The 17,123-nt window shown below is 35.0% G+C and overlaps 1 protein-coding gene across 1 annotated transcript; it reads left to right on the top strand.

Moving 5' to 3' along the window:
• Positions 1-5,532: 5,532 nt before the first annotated feature.
• On the top strand, positions 5,533-12,306 carry MRPL42 (mitochondrial ribosomal protein L42; the record flags this gene model as incomplete). The annotated part of the gene is made up of 5 exons (XM_039358198.1): positions 5,533-5,608; positions 6,962-7,025; positions 8,260-8,344; positions 9,211-9,371; positions 11,923-12,306. Coding segments are annotated over 5 exons (432 nt in total), but the record flags the coding sequence as incomplete, so codon positions are not given.
• Between the last annotated feature and the right edge of the window lie 4,817 nt (positions 12,307-17,123).

The raw sequence follows: 17,123 nt of genomic DNA on the forward strand, positions 1-17,123 counted from the left end.
CTTGTTCTATCTTTTTGTATTCTCACCAAGAGAAAAGATATCCTCATCTGCAAAGTATTTAAAACATCTTAAAACACAGGTGTCAAACTCGCCACGTCACGTGACGTATTGTGACATATCGCGACTTTTTTTGCATTGCTGGCAATGGGGTGAAACTGGCCTGCGGGCCGGCAGTTTGATACCCCTGTCTTAAAAGGTTTATAAACCTAGAATAGAATTCTATACATGATCGTTTGAAAGTAATTTTTACTTAATTCATAACAAATTTCATGGTTAATGAATATGGGTTTGTAATAAAATGTTAGTGAAGTATAAGCTTTTAAGAAGTACAGACCATTTCCACTGATTTAATTTTATTATTTATCAAATTCAGATACCCAGAAAGCATAACTTGCCTAGTAATACTACCCCATGTGTAGAATAGACCTAATGATTTTTGCAAATCAGTTAAAGAACAGATGTCCTGTTAATAATTAAACACAGTAGGTGTGTATTTCTTTTCTAGGAAAAGGTTCTGTTTATTTATTTTCTAATGCATGAATATAAAACTCAGTGTCCTTGCATGTCACCAATATCAATTAGTCTGCATCAATATTCATGGGCCACTCTCACAGAGGTAATCAGTGAAGTCGGGCTAAAAGGGGCCTATTTCTTGCTTTGGTACTATTTCTCCATCCCTACGGACATCCTATTATTCTCTTTTTATTGTTTTAGCCTATCATGGATGATTTCTGATTTGTTCTAAATTCTAAAATAGGTTGTCTCCATATCTTTCCTAACTGTTTTAAAGATTTTTTTGGTCTATGTTTACATATTATAGTAGCATTGCTCTTTTATTCTGGGCTTCTCTTAGGCAGGGCTTTTCAACCAGTGGTACGGGTACCACCTGTGATACATTGGCACCTGGCAGGTAGTAACGAGCATCCTAGAAAAGTGATAGTGGGGGAGGGGAATGAGCTGGTGGCAGCACCGCACAAGCCTAAGCGAGAGATGGCTGGAGCTGCAGGGCTATCAGGGTTCAGCAGAAGCGCCAGGATCAGCACCAGGCTCCAGCTGGAACTCAGTGCAGATCCTGGTGCTTCTGCTGAACCCTGAAGAAGCACCAATCAGCTGGAAAGCAGCACTGATCCTGGTGCTTCTGCTGAGCCCAGAAGAAGCACCGATCAGCTGGAATGTTGCAGCATCTCCAGGGTCTTGTGATTTACATTCAGATGCTTGGCAACTGATTCATATTTATGACAGTCACAGTGTCCCAGGGTCATGTGAAGTGACCAAAACCTGCTGCAACCACCCAACAGAGGGGGAAATAAAAACCAAACACCCTCCCACCCCACCCCCGCTGCCAATCCTCAACAGAAATGCTCACAACAATGAAAACCTCAGACAGGAAGAAGAGCGCCACCTGGTGGGCAGGCAGGTGTCTTGCTTGGCTATGGCTTGGGGGGCACTTTTTTCAGTGCCATTGTAACTTCAAACAGTCACTAAGCAAACTGTTGTAAGTCGAGGACTACCTGTACTTTATCATTATTATTTTTTTTGGTCATCAAGTTTTTTACACCTTGCTGGTGTGAAATGTTGCCATATCCTAAAAGTGATACAATGGGTGAAAAGGTTGAAAAGCCCTGCTCTTAGGAACCAATGACACTGCAGGGAATTGTACTGGACAAGATCCTTTTTGGAAACTTGTCCACAATATTGGATGTGCCACTTTCCAATTTATTTCTCCTCTCCTCCCACCTAGTACTGCTTTTCTCTTTTCCTTTACACAACCGTTTCTGGATGTTCTCCTTCCATTCTGATATCTGACAGCACTGGAATATTAAGCCTGTATTTTGGCAAATAAATCTGAAAACAGCCAACCATTTCAGCCATTGAGTATTTTTAATGGCTCTGAATTTGGAGGACTTTTGCATTGTGGGTCCTAGGATATTCGTCTATGGTCCAACAGGTCAAAAAACAGACTTAAATTAAATGAACTCTGTCACTGATTTTCAGATTCTGTCCAGGTTTTCCCAAACTAATTTGGAGATGCTAAGGATGGACCCTTCAGATGCCTAGAATTTCTATATTTTACAATTGCACAATTGTAAAAGTCAAGAAATTGACTTACACTCTACCTTCCAGGGTAGGAAGGCTTTAAGCCTATCAAATATATATTTTTTGTTAGACCCTCCAGCCAAAACCAGTTATAGAACATTATCTATTTGGAATTAAAGAACAGGCAGTTAGGTCTCAACACAAGCCTATGTTATTGCTTTGCACTATCATTGACTTGAGCTCACACTTTTTTTCACATAAAATTAGTTTATAGGACCAAGTTATTAAGTGGTTTTCCCCCCAAGGAGAATTTGTGTTGAAAATATTCCTTGCTGATTTCACATATAGAATTAACCACTTGTTAAATGGTTCAGTAAACTATAGTTGATCTAGTTTACACACAATATAATTACCTCAAATTAGCCATTACAATTTTAGTCTAGCATATTCTAATGATCGAATTTATATGTATATGACTGTGTGTTATGTATACCAAAAACTGGAATCAATAAACTACTGTTAACTTTATCATGAATTAGTATCTTATGTGACTATAACCATAGTTTTCTATTATTCCTGTCAAATAACTGGAAATCAGAAACTTCACTAGTATACTAGAACTACCCAGAAATTTATTGGCAGTTTACTTTTTGAAGTTGTCCAGAGTTTCAGGTAGGAATCATTCCCAGTCCTATCCGATGACACCCGAGATTGAACTGTTCTTCTGTTTTCACACAACATACCATACAAAACATAGACTATGATTCTGAAAGAAGAAAGAAAGGAAAGTTTGCGTTGATAAACTATGAAAAAGAAACTAATCGGAAAGATTCCTGTACTAACAGCTATCATTACCAATTGGACAGCCTCCTCTTCCGAACTACATTTCCCAATGTCCTTTGGTGGATCTTGAGAGGTTCCCGGAAGTTGTTCTGAGAATTCGTCTATGTCAGAAAGATCCGGTGTCCTCTTTTTGGTAAGCTTTTCTGCGTTATTTGTTTTCCCCGGATTAGACTCTTGGCTGTGTGGCCACGTCCTCTTGCGCCCTGATATAGAAACTTTAGTTTATGCCGCTTAAATAGTGTAGTACTGGTTATCTGGTATTCTCCACGTGTTGACTGCAACTTCTACGCTTCTCATCCGAATCTCCCGTTCTATGGCACTCCTAGTCCAACACCGTTTACCACTCAGAGTGGCTGGGAGTCGAGCGGCATGTACATTAAATAAATTATTAGTTAGCACCACATTTGGTGGCTAGTTTATTTTTTTTACCCCGAATGATTGATAAATACCAGAATCAGGTAAAATCAGTAAAAGGAGAGCAGTAAGTCCTAGCAGACAGTTATTTCTGCTTTTCCTGCTGTTTAAGCCAACTTATTACAAAAGCTTCAAACTAATTGCATCAGAATTTACGATATAACTTATTATCGTAGACTTAATTGAATTTAAATATCAATGGAGAATTTAAATATCATTTTAAGTAAAATACTATAAAAGCCTATAATTCATATTATACCTGTTTGTGAATTTAATAGTTTAATTCTAGACCTGTTCATAGTGTTCCATTTCACAGCTCAAGACACAACTATGTTAGAGCATAGTTGTGCTCTAACAAAGCTAGTTATACTAGCTTTTCTAGTATAAATTTACCCAAGTTCCAAAACAGTGATACACCTTCTGCTTTCCAGACAGCGCTCACTTATAAGATTTAATTGATCCAGTCACTGTGACCAGCTGTTAGCAAGATTTGGAATGACACAGGTTTCTCACTTCTGCCTTGAGATCTTTCACTGAGAATTTCAAATGATACTAAATGGATGGCAATAAGAGTCAGGATTTTCACATTTCCCACAGATACTGTATGGAACTACTTTCCTAAACTACTTGTCTAATGATGCTTCTTTCTCTTTTCACGGTTGGCTTAAAATATTTTTTTGAACAAATTTTTGTCTGTTTTAAAATACTAAAGTAGCATTTTTTACTTTTATTATTTGATAATGCATTAATAACATTAGTTTGTTTAAATCACTTTAAAAGCCATATTGGAATAAAGATGCAGAGAGAGCCAGTTATGTAGTGGCTAAATGCTGGACTGTTAATAGATCTAGCTTCTAGTCCTCCCCTAGGCATAGCAACCAGCTGAATGATTTTGGGCCAGTCATCTCTCAGCCTAAGTAACAATGACAAATTGGCTGAAAAACAAAACTATATGTCACACCATGCATGTGTCACACCAAGAACTAGGCAAGCTCAATGTAAAACAAGTGCATCCTGCAGATAACTGGGACAAATATTAAGAACAAAGATGAATGCAGGAATTGGGGTGGGTGGATGGTAGAAATAAGTTGAAAAGTAATCAAGTTGTGTAAATTCTGCTTAGTTTGGGGGCTGGTGAAAGACTAGGGATTTGAGCACTATTTAAAGCCACACCATGGCAGCAATAGCTATTCAAGTAATATTTTGATAAAGAACAGATCTATTATTAATATTTTCTGACTATTATTTTCTTTTTTAACTTTTCTTTTATAGTTTGGTGTAGTAATTAAGATACTGGCCTTGAAAAGGGAGAGGGTGTCCCATCTTAGTCAGGAAAGCCGATTTGGTGACTTTGGGCCATTCATTCTTTCTCAGCCCAAGTGCAGTCACATAGGGTCATTATTGTGTGGAAAATAGGAGGAGGAAGGAATACTGTATTAGGTATGTTCACCACTTTGAAGTATTTATAAAAATAAAGGTAGGATAAAAATAAATAAAAATAGTTTTAATAGTTCTAATATATTTTTTAATAATTATCATATAATGGTTTCAGATAATGACTGTTTTATATTACTGTTTTACTGGATTCTTGTATGCACAAGTCACTTTTCATGAGATGAGCAGCTATATAAATTTGATTACTAAATAAAAGTTAAATTTATAGGGTAGGCACATGAATACTGCTATATTAAATGAGAGATAATAACTTTTGGCTGTTCATTACAAAAAGATTAAATAGAACTGTTTAAAATAAAGGGGAAAGAACAGGTCTTGCATGGTTTATATAACTTTTGGTTTCTCCTTATTTCTGCAATATCCTAATTCTACCTTGGAAATGTGCAGCTTTCAAGCAGTGCTTTTTAGCCGTAGCAATTTTCAGGTAGTGTATGTGGACTTCAGCTTCAGAATTCCACAATCAATATGGCCATTGATAGTAATTATGGAAACTGAAACCACATACCTAGAAATTTTGAAGGCTGGTTCAGAGGACTATGACTAATGAAGTCATAATCGCTAATGACTGTGAGTATGAAGAAGTTCCCATCTATGGAATTAAAATAATAAATTATCAGGCAGTGATTACACTTTGTATTGTTAACTGCTCCATAGTAATGCATGGAACAGCTATTGAAACACTGGAGAAATTGACTTGTTATTGACTTAACACATTTAAGCTAATGAGCTATCTTTCAAACAGGAATGAAGCCTGAATTGATTTCTTCAATTTCCACTCTCTAACCTATTACCCTGGCCACAGCCTCAAGGAAATCTGTTTTACATTTGGCAACTTTCATCAGGAAGCCTTTGCTAACTGGTAAGCATTATGCATTCTCTGTGTTACTAGCTAATTGGATACCAGAATACTGCTTCTTTATGGGCAGGAGAGTAGTGACCTTACATTTACAAATCAACAGCCCATTCCAATCTTTCTGAAAAATGAACATTGGCCATCTGATAAACCTCCATGTGGTGGCCTTCCTTTGCTCAAGAGACAAGACGTTACCTCCATAAAACTACGTTACTTGACTTGGGTAGGAACAGAAAGAATTTACTTTAACATAAATTTGATTAAGTCCTTTTCTGTATAGTAGTAGTATTCAGTTTATGCAAGAAGAAACAGTTCTACTATTTTTCTGATCTTTGCTTAGTTGTCAGTGTCTTTACAGGCAGTCCTTGACTTATGACCACTGATTTAACAACTGTTTGAAACTATGACAGTACTAAAAGAAGTGATTTACAACCAGTCCATCACAATCTCCCTGTGGTCACATGATCAACATTTGGGCATTTGGCAACTGGCATATATTTATGAAGCTTTCAATGTCCCATGGTTACACGATTACCATTTGCAACTTTTCCATGGGATTTCCACAAGTAAAATCAATAGGAGAAAGCCAGATTTGCTTAATGACTGTGTGATTCTCTAAATGATCACAGGTAAAAAGGTAAAATTAGGTATGATTCATTTATCAAACACTTTGCTTAGTGACAGAATTTCCAGTCCTAATTGTGATTGTAAGCTGAGGACTACCTATATTCATGGATAAGGAAATATAATGGCATTTTGGGTGATAAGAAATATAAATTCTCAGAACTACATCAGTAAAGAAGAACAAATAATGCAGCTTCAGTGGCAGCTGTTAGGTATAGCAGATGAACAGAAAAAGAGCCTTGTTGGTCTTTCTTTTTTTCAAAATATAGAGCTCAGTACTAATGAGTGCTATTGAATGACATACACTTAGATTCCCAATGTGTGTCATTTGTGTAGTCTTGCCTTAAATGTCCATGAACACGTACATCCCTTTCCCACCTCACCCTTTTTCTGTATGTTTAAATCAGCCCTCCTCTACTTGATGTCTCCAGTTCCCATTATCCCAAGGTACCAAAGTTGAGGATTATGAGAATTCCAATCCAAAATATTGGAGAACACCAAGTTTGATAAAATTGCCCTATAGAAGTCCTTTTTCTTTTTCTTTTGAAGCTGTAATTTGATTTACAATTTTTGTATAGTGAAACAACTGGATTTATGCCAGAATTAAAACCCCTAAATTTATCATCAATTCCTAGATTAGCACTACAATGTATAATCTTTGTGGTATTTTCATTCCCAGTGTTAAAAGAGACTGACAATCTAGTGTGTAATACTATTTAGCTCCTGTATTTGCAGATGCAGCCGTATTTCATGCCTGCCCCAAATCTACGTATTCACCACTTCCTGATGACTATAACTGGTTAAGTATTAACTATTCTATATGTTATCACTATTAATTTACCATGCTAACATTTGTAATAAATGGGCTGGTAATTGAGCATCGTAAGTGTGCCATCACAATATCCCCAGTACACTGCAACTCCCTTGTCTTATGTGTGGGTTGAAGACAAATGCAAAAACTGGTGTGTGCCTTTGTTTTAAACTAACCAGCCTGATATATTGATTAGGTTTAATTAATAATATATATTACTTTAATTTCTAAACAGGTAAGAATAGCAGCTTTTTCATAAAGGTTATTTAAATTGTGAAATAACTATTCACTAGGACTGCAAATCCTGCAGAAGAGTTATTCATAATATGTGGAAGAGCATACAAAGGACCTGTCTTTTTTGGTTCTGTAAACTGCTTCCAGCTGTTTCTATATGTACATTGTTCTTTAATTATGAAAGAGAAGTGCTATATGCAGTGTTTCTAGAAGTTGGTTTACAAAGAAATTGTCTAGCCTTTCTGCAAATTTATATATTAGGGGTAGAATGTAAGCAGATCTGATAGAGCCAGTATGGTCCACTTTTCAAGCTAACATACTATTATCATATCCCCTGAACTGAAATATATTTTATTCTGAGGCAACTTAGAATGTTGGGGAAAATTGGCTAGAAAACTGACACAAGTGCCAAAAAATCTTGAATAATCCTTCAAATGTTTTATACAACGTTTGATCTCCATTTTTAATTCTATTACTGTAGAAGTACTTTCACTAATTACTTTTCAACAAAAATATTGAATTTTCTTCTTGTTCTTTGTGTTATTTCCATTATATTGCAGGGTACACAATTTTGCATTTCACTCACCACTTCAGTCTGCAGCATCAGCAAGGCATATGCCTATGGCTGTCATGTCTTCACGCAGGCATTTCATCCATCCAACAGAAATATTGAATATGGCTGTTTAAAAATTTGTTATTTTATCTTTAGAGTACAAACAGCATTTATGTATGTACACATTTAGCTCCTATGCAGCTTATGTATTGCATGCTTGCTTGTTTTTTTTACCTTTATTAAAATATGTTATTGAATATATTTTGGCAACTTCTAGTCTTGTTAGTGTCTGTTAGTTAAATATTTTATAGCTTATGAGCATCATTCAAAATAATTACTGTTTAATATATTTTCCTTAAATTTTAATTAAAGTATTATCTCCAATGCCATCATTTTAAAAATGGTAGGAATATTGACATCTGCTTTATTTTTTAGCAAAGTTGAACTTGCTATGACATCAGATGGAAAGACAATTGTTTGCTATCACCCTTCAGTGGACATTCCGTATGAGCACACAAAAGTAAGTTACTGAAAATTGCATCTTCCTGAAATTTGTTACTAGTCCTAGGTAATCTTCCTCATATATATGTTGCTGGGTGTTATCCCTTAATAAGAATGTGATTTACAAGATAAGATCATAAAAGGTAAATAAATACAGGAGGTAGCAGAATTACATTACTGGATGACCTCAGATACTTTGAGCTACCTTCAAATAAAGGACATAAATACATTCAGGTCACATAGTGGGAAAATGATGCTCTGGAATTGGTAATATAAGTACTATTTAAAAGAAGGATAGTATTGGCGTTAATCTTAAATATTGTTTAAGATCATTTTAAAAGGTGCAAATGCTTTCATTGATTATGGATTACCTTGAGTACAGTTGTAAATGATAAGTTGTAGTTTGTTCCTTCTTTAAAGTTTGGAGTCAGTTATGCTAATATTGATTGGAATACCATTTAAAGAATAATATTTTTATTTCATACACAATTATCTTATGAATTCAGTGCCACAAAATATGTAATTATTGACTCCCATAGATTAAAGGGAGTAGGCAAAGAGAATAAGCAAGTCTTCCAGATTTAAAAGCAGCATATTATGGCTGCCCATTGTTGGAAACAGGATGCTAGGCTAGCTATAAACACTAAGAAAAGTTTTATAAAAAGCCCTTCTAGTAAGGTCTTACTAGAAAGGCTTTTTACAAAACTTTTCTTGGTGAATATTAGTGCTAATAATTTTGCTGTCTTGCATTCCTAGCCTCTGTTAACTGTACTACAGTGAAATAGTGCCAGCTCATCTGGATGTGCAGTGTTAGTAAATGGAATCTTTTTGGAGAAATAGACTTTTAGTTCTATTTCATAATTTGTATGATATGTACTTTGACAGCCCATTCCACAACTAGACCCAGTGACCTATAAAGAAGAAACACATGAACAAGTCCTGAAATCTAAATTAGAAGAAACAGAAGTCTACAAGAATGAGCCCACAATTGAGACACTTAGTAAAATGTTTTACACAACCAAACATCGCTGGTATCCTGTGGGACAGTAAGTATTTATGAAGGTATCAATTGTCAAATCAAAATGGAATGTAATTACAATACTTCAAGTTCTTTCTTGGTGCATTTATTGACTGATTAGGATTCAAGGATTCAACCCTTAGGTTTATACCTTCTTTGAAAATGATGGAGAAGAAGTGTTTGGAATTTGCATAAGCAGAGCATTTCTCTGCTATTCATTAAGACAGGCAGATTTTTTTTTCGTTTTTCTTTTTTTTTTTTTTTTTTTGTAAAAATTTTTATTTTCAACTTTACAATACATAACAATCTTACAAATACTTCAGATAAAAAATAAAACAAATTGATATACACCACATTCGGTCTTGCCCGCCCATTTCCCCCCAAACCGCATCCCACCTCAAACCAACTTACTTCTTTCCCTCTTTTTCTTCATTCACCCCCTCTCCTCCTTCACCTCAACCTTCCTACTTACTTCTCACCTTCTTCTCCTCCCTCTTGATGCAGTCTAGGGGAAATGCCCGAGCAGTTCCTCTCTCAAAATTAAAACAATATTATATACAATAAGACTATTTCTACTTTATCTGAACTACTTAAACTTCAACCCATCCACCCCCCTCTCCCCACCCCCTCCCCCCCGACTTCCCAGAGCAAAATACAGGATTATGCAAACATATTAAACATAATCTATTTAAGTTTACTAATTATACAATGAACAAAATCATAAAAACCCTTAACTCTCTTCAAACTTTAACATCATAAGTTTATAAACAAAATCATTATCATTTTTCTGTGTGAACCTGAAAAACCCACAGCACTCGTGCACTTACAGTTCCTCACATTTCTGACCCTCTGGTTACCCTATGGGTACATTAAGGAGGTTGAATGAGCTTCCATGGTGAATCTGAACTTAGATTTCTATGGTCTTAGTCCAGCACCTTAACCACTGCACCAAAATTGAAAATAACTGCACATGCATCTTGGATGAAAAGTATGTTACATTGGATCAAGAAATGTTCTTACCAAATGTCTAAATACTGGAAGAATTTGGGAACATCTTATTGCGAGCAGATATCAGCAATACCTCTAACATTTAGATTCAAGAGTTAATAAACTGTTTTTAGAAATTAAACCATGCCATTCAAAGATTTTTTTTTAAAAGGTGCAAAATTATTTGCCATTACTAAAGCAGTGTACCTTTCTTTGGATTCAGAAAGTCCAACTACTGTTCAGCATTTTCTAAAATATAGGAGGACTATGTCATGCAAATATTTTGCTTTTTATTTTCAGGTCTTGGAACTCTCTTAGGAATGTGATAAGTGAAAATGTGCATGCAGTTGTGCTTTTCTTCCTAAGAATTACTTTTGCCTAGGAATAGTTTCACTAGCAAATTTTGTGAGAAATATATTCTGGAGAACTTTTAGTTTTACATCTCTATTTTTCAAGCTTGGAACTAAGAACAAGTATTTATGATTGATTGCTTAATGGAGCATTTTGTTCCATAGCCACTAGGCCAATAAATTCCTGACAATGAAATTGCTTCCCAGTGGAAGTAGTGAAAAAGTATCACATGACTGGGGCCTGTACTTCTTTGGGAAGTTGGTATGCCTGTAGCCCAGTTGATTGCACATGAGATGCATTCTAAATGTCTTGGTGTCAATCAAATGCTCATAAAGGAGTATACAGCTTTGGATAAGACACAATTTGAGGAAGTTTCAGGGGTGTCATTGATTTCTATTAGGTGTAAGAAAGATCAAGGTGTTGAATAGGATGTATTCATTAATGTACTTTTATGCTTAGAATGATCAAGCTTCCTTTCAGACCCTCAGAACTAAGAAATACGTGGTGATTCATCCAGCAGATTTTTTTATTATTCATTACCTCTAGACAGAATCTTGCCAAACTAAACACTGTGCTATTCAATCCTATACTCAGGGAACTATTAGGGAAGGGCTCTCTTCACTCTCTTTCTCTCACACAAACTATCTGAATTGAGCTTTCTCTTACTCCTCTGGAATGTATACCCTCCCTTCTAGGAATCTGGATCAGTACAATTTACTACTATTCCCTTAGAATATGGTCCCACAGATTTTTTTTTAAAAAAGAAATAATATTGACATGGAAGTCTAACTTTAGCAACATAAGCAGAAAGACAGATAACAGAATTCCATTGTCTAGAAAGTCTAGAAATAACTAGGAAAATCTTGTTTCTTTTTTCCCACCAGACATTTCAGTGAAAGTGGGAATAGTGCTGGGTATGCTTTGGTGAACCTCTGCCCTTACGAATGTTCCAAGCAGGGTTCAGATTTTAAAAATATGTTGAATTCTTCTACAGCTGGGAGTTACTTTTGCCCTTGAGCCAAAACAGTAGATTTGTTGCATGATGAAAGAAACTGCACAAAAAAATGTTTAATTAGTGGATAAATAGAACATGTCTTTACTGTCTTCCTTTATAAAGATAATGTTTTCAAACATAATAACATTCTTAATCTCTTAAAAAACAAGTATTTAAATTATTTGGTGTCTGAGATACAAGCTTAATATATCTTCTGGTGTTTTTTTTTTTTTTTTTTTTCATTTAGGTATCACACTAGACGCAAGAAAACTAATACTCCCAAAGACCGATGAAATTACATTTGTCTTTATCATCATGGAAAACCACTTTCTATAGATGGAGGATTCATTTCTAACTAAAACCTTGTCAATTTCTCTAGATAATTTATAGAATCTTGGGATTCTGATTTATAAAATCTAAGGATATGCAAAAGAAAAGTTATATTCCCAAATATTGCTAGTTTAGTTGAATTGGTATGTGAACCACCAGAGGGCACCACTGTACAAGAATTCAGATTTACTACACTTTGGGGAAGGGGGGAATATGTGGCTGTGGGCATATGAGAGTGCATGTTAACAATATGCAGCCAAAACTAGAAATAAAAACTAAATAATAAACTTTATGAAAAGTATCTTGAGGACCTTCATTTCTTGTTACCCAATAGAAAAAATGTTGTGTCTCTATGAAAATAATGACCAGATTTTCCATTTCAGAAATTTTAGTAAAGATTGTCAGAATCAAAATGACAGAAAAAATGTACAGTATCAGTGTAGCCTGCTTTGGGGCACCAAATTAGTGTAAATTACACCAAATTAGTGTAAAAATTAATATAAATTAAAAGAATAGAAAGTAAAAGCCCTTTATTCTCCCTTTTTAAGAGATTCTTCAAAACTTTAAGAAGCCTCTTTTGTAAATTCAATATAGGAAAATTAACTATATTGGCTTATTGTTTCTATTTTGATTTATTGTTTCTATATCCCTTTTAATTATTAAAACAGCTGGTTACTTTTATATATCTAATGTAATATCTCTTTACATGTTGTTCTTGTAGCCCATCATTTGTAAATCCACTTTCAACTCTGTCAGGCAGAACTTGTTCCTCCTCCATAACCTTATTTAGGTACAGCCACTCCATAGAGGCAGATGTTTCTGTTGACACTATCAACATCGGAACCCTTTTTTTTTTAAAAAAAAAAAAAATACTTTCAATATGTCCAGCGTTAGAATATTTTCTTCCATTCTGTAATTCTACAGTCAATTTCATGCCTTCTTTTCATTATAATCGTGTTCCCTCGTGCCCAATTTTTAAAATTTTATTTATTTTTTTAGAAAATCAGGCATTTTTCCACAGGAAATTCTTTATAATTAATTCCAAAATCTTATTTCAAATTTATCTGGACCCTTAGTCCATTAGTAACTTTCTAATATCAAACTGTAATCACTCTTTTCCTACTTTTTCCCAAAAAAGTTTTTTTAAGTTCTCAAATTAGTAGCTAAAACTTTCTTTTGCTAAGGACTGAAGGTAATTAACTCACTGCATACTATCAAAATCATTAATACAAAGACTTAAAATAGCTGAAAAACAGTTAACAAACAATTTATGAAAGTCTAATTTAAAAGTATGCAAACTTAGTATCTTTTCGAAGATGCCAAACCCAGTTTGAGTAAATTAACTATTCCTTCATCTCCCAGATTTGAGTGATCTCAAATCCTTTCCTTGTCTTGGGCACAGTTGTTAAGTGAATCACTGCAGTGGATAAGTTAGTAACCCAGTTGTTAAGTGACTCTGGCTTCCCCATTGACTTTGCTTGTCAGAAGATCACAGAAAGTGATCACATGACCCTGGGATGTTGCAACCATCATAAATATGAACCAGTTGCCAAGCATCCAAATTTTGATCACGTGACCATGGGGATGCTGCAACAGTCGTAAGTGTGAAAAATGGTCATATGTCACTTTTTTCAGAGAGTTATAACTTTGAACGGTCACTAAACGAACTGTTGTAAATCAAGGACTACTTGTACAGGAAATTGCAAGAGAGATGTTTGTCCTTCAAACAACTCTTGAACTCCAGTGGCCTTGCAAGCATTTCTCATGCCCAGAGGGAGGAAGTGCCAGAAATCTGGTGGCAGGAGAAAACACAAAACTATTTCTGAGAAAGAAATGGTCTGACTTTCAAACACACTTTTCAGGATCTTGGAGCATGTGGAATACTTACCCAGACATCTGCTCCATTAAATTTGGTGCAGTTTGCTTTGGGGCAGACATCTATTTGACTGTCATATGAAAGAAGGATGGGCACAATTGTGGATTCCACACCCACTTTCAACTACCTCTACTTTGTTCCAGCTTTGAGTGCACATGTGATACTATACCAGGACTGAAGAAGCTTCTTAGATGAAAAGTAAAATGTCTTCAAGGAAAAAAAAAACCCAAGAAAGTCTAGTTGTCTTCTGAAAAGCACCTTTGGGACAACTGTGATCTGGATGACTAAGAATCTCCATAGATATTTTACTATACCAGGAGTCTCCAAAGGGTACAAGAAGCATTCTGATTAAAATGCCCCAATTAGCAGTAATTTTACCTATAGCATGATTTCAAAGTTGACTTTTCCTGAGCAGTTTTAATATTTCTAAACTAAAAATTGGCTTGAGGTCATCAGTTTTTACTTTCTAATCAAGCTCATGAAGCTGATTTAGGGCTCATATATTCTTGAAAGTAAAGGTGATCATAGAGATTGGGGCTAAGCTTTGCAGTATGTCAGATTGGCTTTTTAGAAAAATTAAAAATATAATAAGTTGATACAGAGCCTTGTGGCCTTAAGAGTCATGTTGTAAATTCCAGAATTAACTTGTAAACCATGGTTCAAACCATGTGGTTAAAAGGTTGTAAACCTTTCGAATTTTCAAAATTTCTGTATCAAATATTACCTAATATTGATCTGATCTTACATGATCTGTCTTCCAGTTACAGTAGTTAAATGCAACAAAAGTATTACAATAGTTTATTTATAAGAACATGTCACATTTTAATATTCAAAAAGGCTACAAACTTTTAAACACCACTGTACCATGCTAAGCCCATGCTGAATTATCTATGTGATCTGAATTATCAGAATTGTGTGAAAAGAGGCTCTGATTAAAAAGCGGACTGAGCAATAAGAAGTGTGAGAAAAGAGTAAAAGTGCCTCTCAGTCCAGCAGTCCAGCATCTGGCAGCTGTTTTTCATTAAACAAAAATATAGGGAGACGGTTATGTAACTTCTTACTTGACTGTCTCTTAACTCCTAACTTAGTAGCATGAAGTCTCAAAATAGCTTATATACCAAGCAACTGTCAAAACACAAAAGTTATTACATAATCATTATAAGATGATCCTTGCATAACACCTGTGCCAACAAGGAAAAGAAAGCAAAGCCAGGAAAACAAAATGCTGAAGTCATGGACGTGGAACATCCATCATCAACAAGAAATATACTTTGCCAACCTCTTTCAGTCAAAAGCTATTTGCACTCTTACACTAACACAGAAAGACTCTTTTGAATAATCTGATTTTGCAAACTAAAAAAAAAACCCCATGGAAAAAAACCCTAGCTCTTTAGTACAAGTTTTCCTGGAAAATAAGAGAAATCTAAACCCATGCAGCTGGAGTTACTAAAAGCATAATTCAATGGCAGAGAATGTAATTGAGTGCAACAGATTCCAAGAGCAGTCCCTGCTGAGAGATGAGAATCCCCTCCGGAATGCAGAAGAACTGCTGCTATTCAATGTTTGACTTTTTTCATTGTGTTAATCCATAATGTATTATGTGAACATAGTCATTGCTTAAGTATACATACAATCGTTACTGCAGCATGTGTGAACTTACCGCAGTCAATTCTGCAGACTATAACAGCTTCACTCCTCTTGTCCCTATCTGAACTGATGTACAGTAAGTGATAAACCCTGCAGCAGATTTGGCAAAAGAACTTTTAATCTCCTATGTATTTATCTGGGAGCCAATTGAACCAATTTACCCATCTTTAAGAAATCAAATATAAAATTGGATTCTGTCTTTTAGAAGGGGAAATAATATAGTCATCAAAGGAAATTCTGTCATTTGTTCTAAATGTATTTAATTTTTAAGAGTGCACTAAAATACTAGTTTTTCTTACATTAAATTATTATAAAGATAAATGAAACAAACAGTAGCCTTTCTTTATATACCAGAATGCATACAAATATGTAAAAGGCTTAGCAAATCTTCTCAGTTTCATTTTCTGAAGCATATTTACAATCGTTTGCCATAATTTGCAAGAAGCTTAAACCTGATTTTCCTGTTTCTCAATCCAGAGAAAAGACTGTTTAAGAGGAAGACGAGATGTAAATAAAATGAAATCACTTCTATGCTGTAATTAGCTAGGAAGAATTGGAGATACAGTAGTAATGCAGTTCTTGATACAAACATGCATTATTTGTGTGTCTGTATGGATTATTTATCCATGGATTAAATAAAAATTCATCTGAACATACTATGTGCTAAATTCTCCCTGAAAAAGTAAGCTTACACGGGATGTGTCGGTTGTTCCTACGCATGGAATGCCTGTTGCTACTGAAGGCTGGGGTATCATAAGCTATTGTATTTGGATAGGAAACAAATAACATCAATAATCCACAATTTACATATTAGATTACTGAAACGTGTCCAGTGAAGAGCTGCTTTTCAAGATGATTTGTGAACAAAAATTAGTTGAAGATCCATATAAGCATTTTACAATTGCACAAGTTCTTCATTATGGCTGAATTGGTAGCAGCACATAGCTAATCTTGACTGAGTCCTATTCTCCTGCAAAAAAAATGTAAGCAGAATCAGTATTTGAACTGGAGACTGTTAGGCAAAAACAAAAAAGCAAAACAAAAAAGCATCCTGGAAAAAAAACCATAGCAAACATTTTCCATATTACAGTTAAGAAGATTACATAGATATGTGCAGCTGGAGGGAATTTATTTTATTTTCTCATTGCAAAGTATGGGGCTCTTCCCCCGTGTCTTTCACAATCAGTATCATTGATTACTCTGATAAGTTCAAAACTGCAAAATCCTAATGCAAAATAAAGGAGATTGGAGAAAAAAGATCAGCAAAACCCAACACTTTCAAAGTTTTTTTTTGAAGTTTTCATTTGCTAAATATTTCAGCTTAGTTTATTTATATTCCCTTCTGATTGGGAAAGTCCCTGAAAAAAAACCCACAAAAACAACCCTTCTTAGGTCTACCTATGAAAATTTTTTAGCTGCTACTACTGTAATCTATTTCTAAAGTCAGTGAATTCACAAGGTGAGCAGGGGTCTTTTTTCCTTCTAACTTACCCAACTTCACCATATTTTAAATTAGCACAAAAACTAATTCCAATCTGCATGGGTGCCGTTATGTAAAACTTGGATCTCAAGAACTATGTTGGCTCAAATGGGGA

The sequence above is a fragment of the Crotalus tigris genome, unplaced genomic scaffold, assembly GCF_016545835.1.
Source record: "Crotalus tigris isolate CLP2741 ecotype Arizona unplaced genomic scaffold, ASM1654583v1 scf7180000019004.2909048, whole genome shotgun sequence".
NCBI lineage: Eukaryota > Metazoa > Chordata > Lepidosauria > Squamata > Viperidae > Crotalus > Crotalus tigris.